This window comes from Magnolia sinica, chromosome 11 (assembly GCF_029962835.1).
Source record: "Magnolia sinica isolate HGM2019 chromosome 11, MsV1, whole genome shotgun sequence".
In the NCBI taxonomy this organism is placed as follows: Eukaryota; Viridiplantae; Streptophyta; class Magnoliopsida; order Magnoliales; family Magnoliaceae; genus Magnolia; species Magnolia sinica.
Genome location: NC_080583.1, coordinates 16,119,781 through 16,127,597, shown reverse-complemented (window position 1 = coordinate 16,127,597; position 7,817 = coordinate 16,119,781). Strand labels below are relative to the sequence as shown.

The window sequence follows — 7,817 nt, the reverse complement described above, 5'->3', positions numbered from 1 at the left end:
TAAAATATGGTGGACCATACTACCCCAAACAAACATTTATGGGCAATAACATTGGGCCCATTACTGAACTTCCAGCCCACCCGCTCCCTGGGTTTGTTGGAGTTCAGCAAATAAATTAATATATGGTATTTATTTTTTGATGACCCACATACATCATTGTGGGTCCCACCAGATGAGAGGAGGATTCACAACACATATCACAAGTGGGCCATGCTACTGGAATACAAGCCCAGCAACAGCCCAAGGTAGGGGCGTCCCATGGTGGGTAGTCCTACGGGCCTGGGTATTTGGCCCAAAACTGACCCAAATTTGCAAGCCGCACCACAGTCAGTAAAGGGGCGTAATGGTACTAAAAATTTGTAGGATGGCCCTTACATATATGGGCCACACCTTCACAAAATTTTACAATTTTTGGATGGTCAAAAGTATTTTATTTAATTTAAATAAAATAGACTATCTAGAAAATCTGGTTAATCTGGACATCCCAACGTGGTGGGACGGTCCAGCCCTTGCCACGGTGTGCACAGGGGTTCGTTGACCCTAAAATTTGGTAGGAAGATCGTACTATGGGTGTAACATACTTCAAAAAAATTTTAAGAATTTTGGACAACTAAAAATATTTTAATTCATTTTTATAAAATAATCTATCCTTAAATACTGCCTGATTTGAACATCCCATTGTGGCGGGCCGGTCCAGCCCTTGGCACGGTGTGTATAGGTGTCCATTGGACCCAAAATTTTCTAGATGGGTCCTACCATGGGTGGGACACCTCTCTACTAAATTTTAGAATTTTTGGAGTAGTAAAAGTATTTTATTTAATTCATACAATTTATGGACAGCAAGGTTACAAAAAAATACAGGTTGCTGTCCCCTTTTTGGATCACCCATGGAGTGGGCCCATGCCATAAAAATCAAGGGAAAGTGTTTGGGAGATGTGATTCTATTTCTGTACATCAAGGTGGGGTCCACATCAGTGGCCCACCATCCCAAAACATGGCCTACAAAGGGGCTTTCCAAGCCCATATACATGGCTGGATGGTCCCACATGTTGGACCGTCCAAGCCCTTGGGCATCCCAAGGAGGGGCTGCTAGGGGTGGTTTTTAGCATACATCAGGGTGGGGTCCACATGCCAATGACCCATCCTCAAATCCTTCAAAAACAATTCAAATATGAGGGTCAAACACTTCCCAAAAATCAGCAACATAGGCCTGTAAAAAAAATTCTGGACAGTAGGGTATATTGCTTCCTAGTGCAGTCCACAAATAAAAGTCTAGTAAGAAAATCCTCACACACATTAAGGTGGGGCCACCTAGATGGACCACACACATCCGAAATGTACTTCCAATTGACCTAGACCTTGCACGCAAGAATGGACAGCAAGGTGGATCTTCACATGTCTAGCAAATGGGACATGGGGACGTCCCATCAAGAGTGGACGGTTGGATGTGTCTTGCAAATCAGGTGGGCCACCTTGATCAAAAATATTTGAGAGAAAGAAATAGATAGAGAGAGAAAATAAGAGAAAGAAAGATCAGCCATACAAGAGGGATTTCACTACTACAAATCCCTTATGCACAAAGAAGAACCAACATACATTGCTCATCTTATGGATCTATGCATACATGTACCTCTATAATAAGAATCTGAGTTGGGGATGCCATTCCCACCATAAAACAAAGGTCTAGATGACCTTGGAAGGGTTGAGATTATGAAATACATCATGATGGGGTCCATGGAGGATGGCCCCATCATGGAATGACACATGCATGAAGGATGGCCAATGGCCACATCCAAGGGGTTAGATGGGATCCCCACCATGGATTGGTGGGTCCCACTTGTCCCATACATGAAGAAACAAAAGAAATAAGAGAGAGGAGAGAAATCAGCACTAGTAGAAGCACCCACTTCAAATTTTAAAGCTTCCATCATCACTAGGGATCTCAAGCTCTAAGGTTTAAGATTCAATGATCAAGATGAGACATGGTGGCTAGATGATGGAGGAAAGGAGGGAGAAAAATGCTGGAAAATGGGAGAAGGAGGGCTGTACGTTGGAGAGGAAGAAGGAAAGAAGAGAAATGAGAAGGAAGAGAGAGAGAGAGAGAGAGAGAGAGAGAAGTTGTAGGGAGGTGGTAATGATAGATTTGTAAGAAGGGTAATCATAACTATGGGAGGAGATTATTATGCTCATAGGGTTTAGGTTAGGCTTGGGTAGTGTTTATTCTATGGAATTGTAGTGTATGTGGGTGGTGTGCATGGGAAATTGTGCCATAGAAGTGGCCCACTTGCATTGTACAAAAAGTGGGTCTCATGGTGAAATGCTCATAACTTTTGACCTATAAATCGGATGGACACATAAGATGCGTCGTTGGAACCGTAATGACGATACGAACAAGATGGCAATGGTCTAGGGTCGATCCAAGTTGGGTCTACATGACCAGACTTAAGGATGATGGCAAATACAATCCGAGAGTCGTGAGTCACTGGAATTTAACCGGTAGGACTGCGGGACTAAAATGAACGAGATGCATACTCACACCCACTCATTTACACATGCGAATTTAGGTCGGGTCTTACATTCTAGTTGCTGATTGCTAACGTCCTGGGGATCTGAGTTCGCAGTCGTGTTGTGATGGTCTATATTGTAACGGGCTTCTGCCCTCTGAGAATTCACAGTGCTTCATTGTTGTAGCTGCCGAGCGAGCAGGATAGGAGGAGGCAACATGTCGAATGTCTGAGGCTCCATAGCTTCAGGAGAGGGAGGAGCTCTAATCGCCACAGGCCCTAGTAAGGCTGGAGATATTAAGTCCTCGCTCTGCCTAACATCCCGTTGGAGATTAGTATTTGGCATAGCCTGTGTGGCATATGATCGAGCAAGTAATGGGCTTCTATCTTGAATGGCCGAGATGAGTTCGGTGTTTGGCTTGCCCGCTGTTTGATTCTCCACACTAACATTCTGAGGATTGACAAACGATCTGACGACCCACTGCTTTGTAGTTTCTTTGGCGTTGGCAGAAGGAGCTTCCCCTATAGCTATCGAAGTTCCTGACTAACCACCTAGTTCAAAGTAGGCGTAAACTGGGAATGATCTCCCATCAACCAGTAGATTTGTCGTTTTGAAGAGAGGGCCATCATGGTGGGGAATGATTTTTTCTCGAGCGAACCAACGGTTTGGGCCTTCCATCTGTTTTTAATCTAGCTCAATGTAGACCCCATTCGTTCAACAATGCAGCCTATGGTGTGTTCACTCCAGGCATGGATGGGGATGCCTTCTATCCGAATCCATGAACCTCTTCGCAGCAACATCATAGTAGGGCCCCAAGTTCCGGCATTCTGCAGGCCCATTTTCTGGTGGAGAGTCCTATGTGTTAAGAAGGATATTACTTCTTCCCCGGATTTAAAAATCAAAATGTAAACTATGAGGGATAATCTGAGGATATCTACCTGGTAGAGGTGGAATGAAGAAGAGCTCAGGAGGTCTCAAATGGTGGTGGTTGCATCGCTTGATCCCAAAAGTTCCCCAACCATCGCATAAGACAAAGCTGCCCTTCCCTGATCTAAGATCCATTTAGGAACAATGACTGAGTGGGTAGGTGAGGGAGGGCAAGGTGGATGAAGAGCGTCCTTAAAAGATGTTGGAGTTGAATGACTGTTTGAAAGCTAGGGTTGCTGAGCCTTCCGAGTTTGAAAGCTCTGGTTTCCTGCATTAGGCTGTTTTGGCTTGGGCCGAGCAGCGGCAAGTCATTTTATCTGTGGGGATCCTTACTATTGGGAGCCATTTTTTATGCCGCTAGAGGATTGGGCCTTTTCCTCTAGATTGCTTCCTTCACGATCATTCTTCGTCTGGCCAAGAATCAGTCATTGGCCGTATCAGCATCCTCCATCCAATAGAACCTCACAAATGCATAACCACTGCCTCTTCCTGATGTCGTGAATGTTAGGATGTAAACATCAGATATTTCCCCAAACTAACCGAACCTAGTTTTTAGGTCATCCTCTGCAATGTTGAATGATAGGTTTCCTACAAAGAGGTTGTGACCTCCCTTGTTTCATCGACTGCACCCAACTACTTACCAGTCATCTTCCATTTTCTTACAAATGTTTAGGTTAAGATTAATGTAAATGGGTCCACTCGTGGTAACCCAAGGCTTGAGGGGGGGGAGGAGGAGAATTCATCTTTTACTTCTCAAGTGGTTATGTTTTGGGTACCAACACCTATGCAAAAGTTAGAGCCTTGGTAGAGAGCCTATCCCATTGTGTGGACCAGATCTCTATTAAAGTAGAATGCGCTTTGATAGTTGATTTATATAGGGGTCTATCCCGATCAATGGTAAAGTTAACACGAGGAGAATTCAGATGGTGTCGAAGTGCGTTTATTGATGTTATGAGCCTGGTCTTAATCCAGATGTGGAATCACTGGATCATCTATTCTCATTTATTGAGTTTACGACCTAAGTATGGAAGCAATTTATCTCCTCTTTGAGATCTCTTTTATGGCAAACCAATCCGCAGTTGGGTGGACTAACCAATGGTGGTTGGCAGCCTCATTTACTGACTATTTTTCTCTATTATGGGGTTTTATTCCTTATTTGATCTTTTGGGAAGTTTGAGTCGAATGAAATGGGAGTCGTTTTGAGGGGCTTCAGGTTAGTGTGTCTCACACAATTTTCAAGGTTAAAACGGTGGCTTCAGTTAATATGCACATCTCTTTCTTCCCCCAAGAACCTTAAGCTTTCCAAACAAATGTCCTTCCAAGCTACGGTGATTGCAATGATTTTGAACCATTATCATAAGCTGTAAGTGGTTAAGTGGGCTACGTCACTAGAGGGATGGATTAAGATGAACGTAGGTAGATTGGCTTGGGGTAACCCTGGTTTTTCAGGTTGAGGTGGCATCTGCAGAGATCATTGTGGGGATCTTATCTTTGTCTTTTCTTTTGGTTATGGCCTGGGCACCAACTGTTAGGGGCCTTGCACAAAACCTTAGGATCTAGCCTCCCAAAATAAACCAGAATTATGAAATAATAATGCAATGAAATAAATCAAAGTATTAACCACACAACACAAAAGATTTTCACGTGGAAAACCCTCAAAAAGGTAAAAACCATGGGATCTCGTCCAGATCAACAATCCACTATGAAGTAGAACGTTACAACCTTCTTCACTCACACAGGAGTAGATAAACAATAAGAGAAACAAGGAAAACGGAGAGATCTCACTGATTACAAGGAGTGGAAACGCTGAGATATGGTAGATCACCTCTACGAGCATAGCATCCCTTGGTCAAGCTTCCTCTCTCTCTTTCTCTCTCTCTCTTACACCTTTGATAGCCCTAAGCCCTCCTAGAAAACCTTTAGGAAACCTTAGAATACCCTAGAATAGAATGCCCTAATCCCGTTTTGGAACCCCTTAAATAGAGAACCGGAGGAATTAGAGTCACATAAGGAAACTGCGCATAAGCGGAGGAATTAGAGTCAAATAAGGAAACTGCGCTACCTCTCCTCTGAACTGAGGAGGAAAACCCCATCACAAATGCCAGTGCAGAAGCCCAAGCTTTGATTGAGGACCTTTGCCATTGTGTCAATCGGGGATTGTCTAAGATTGAAGTGGTGACTGACTGCAAGATTGTTGCTAATATGTTTAAATAGAATTCCCCTTCCATGTGGAGTATGTGGTACTGGTGGATATATTTATCTATGTTCTCTCAGGCGTCACAATTAATGACATAGGGTCTTTCATATGGCAAGAGAATTGAATGGTGTATCCGATGATCTAGGTAGATGGGGTATTGAGACCTAGACTAATCAAGTCGTTCAAAACTCTTGTGATCTGCCCCAGCACATTAGAGGGAGTCTGTTTCTCGACCACGTCGGTCTGGGTTATGTCAAGATGGGTTAATGGTCCTTTTTTGACCTTTTCTGTTGTGATTGGGGTTTATATATGATAGGTGGGCCTATGGGTTTTAGTGGAGTGGGCGTACATTTCCCCCTTCTTTTAATGAGTTCTAATTTGAAAAAAGAAAAAGTAGAAGTGGGGAGTGACTCCAAGATCATGGTCGACCTGTTTAACAAGAAAATCCCTTCCAAGTGGAGTATGTCGTACTAGTGCATCTGTGTTGACTCCCTCATGCAATGCATTGATATTAGGATGCCCCACACACCTAGAGGATCGAATAGTGTTGTGGATAGTCTGGCCAAATGAGGCATCGAGACTCAGACTAATTGGGTTTTCCTTACCTCTTCGAATTTGCCTCAGGGAAGCCTGTTTCTCCAACGAGTTGGCATGGGTAATATTAGGTTGGGTTAAGAGACCATTTTTCTTCCTATCGCTAGTAGGAGGTTGGGGTATATGATAGGTGGGCCCCGGATTTTTCATGATGTGGACCTCCCCGAATGTAGTCATTGTATAACTTCATTCTTCTTTCATAAAATTTTATTTAAAAAAGAAAAAAGAAAAAGAAAACTCAAGAGATTATATATTTAAAGTCAAAGTTCTTTTATTTAGCATCTCCTTCTTGCTCTTTTGGTTTCTATGGTGGGTGAATGTCTATATAAGACTTTACAACTATAGATAGTGATCATTGCATAGACATTAAACATTGCATTTCAATATTGTAAGAAAACTCAACTATGAGTTTCACTTGACTAGATGGGATATAGAAACCAATGGTCTAAGGTTGGAAACTTGGAAGATTTTAGAGCTCCATTGTGCATAGTAATTATAGAGGATTGTGGGAAATCCATCGTTGGACCATAGCAAGGCATTCCTGAGGCTTGTACTCTGCAGCTGTATGGCCCCCTCCCTGAAAACATAACATTGATAATACAACATTAGATGTCATCCACGTTTCCATATTTACCAACTTGGAACATTCATGGAAACATTTTAGATTCACGTACGTCAAGTGTGCCTTCACTTGTAGATGACCTTGTCCAAAGATCAAGTAAATCTAGCAAGGCCATGTACAAGTAGAATGCTGACCATGGTTAAATGGTCCATTGAATTTCTAGATGGAGTCCACCTACTGTAAGATTAGAGTGTCCTAAACTTGCACTTGGCATGCACAACCCTATTGGATGTCAATGGAAACATAGAAAATCTATTATTTTGCATGTGTGACAACTCAAATAATTAAGATTAAAGAATTTCTTGCCTTAACAGTCGCAAATGTCAAGTTGTTCGAATATGTCCTCGTATATCTAAGAATTCAACATACAAAGAAAGATACTCTAATCACATATCAAATTCAATATTGGTGTATGAATGTAGTTCCAATTAAAATGTAAACTTACCCTACAATTTGGCCATCAACGGACCAAGACCGCCAATCATCAACGACGGAGAAATTTAAAGATCTTATCCATGCTTGGGTGCCCACATATGGAATTGTCGTGTCATGGTCGCCACTATATGGTGATAAAACTAGTATCATTAGTAGATGTGTTGGGACATAAAGCAACATGGTTGGAAAAGACAGATTGAAAGTTTACCTATAAATCAGAGCTCGATATCCTTTCGTTGTTAGATTGAGATGGTATTTTAAGCTACTTTTAACGTCCATCACATAATTTATGCCATTGTTGCACCTTAGCCATTGTTTTACTGATGTCTGACAGATTATTGTAAACAGTAATAATATAATTATCATTTTTCAAAATCTCACAGTGTATCATATTGAATTTGGTATATATATTATTTTAATTATCATTGTTCAAAATATCAGAATATATCTTAACATGTAAGGAACTTACCATATCATAATTGCCCACATTAGAAATATTAAAATTCATCACATCATATTAGAAATTATTGTATTGTA

General features: G+C 41.8%; 1 protein-coding gene across 1 annotated transcript; it reads right to left on the bottom strand.

The window, feature by feature from the left end:
- Positions 1–6,716: 6,716 nt before the first annotated feature.
- On the bottom strand, positions 6,717–7,559 carry LOC131218033 (putative serine carboxypeptidase-like 52). Its single transcript, XM_058212715.1, has 4 exons — positions 7,489–7,559; positions 7,291–7,404; positions 7,152–7,197; positions 6,717–6,800 (listed from the first exon to the last, which is right to left on the bottom strand). The coding sequence occupies exons 1-4, from the start codon at positions 7,557–7,559 to the stop codon at positions 6,717–6,719; spliced, it is 315 nt and encodes a 104-aa protein (XP_058068698.1).
- Positions 7,560–7,817: the final 258 nt, after the last annotated feature.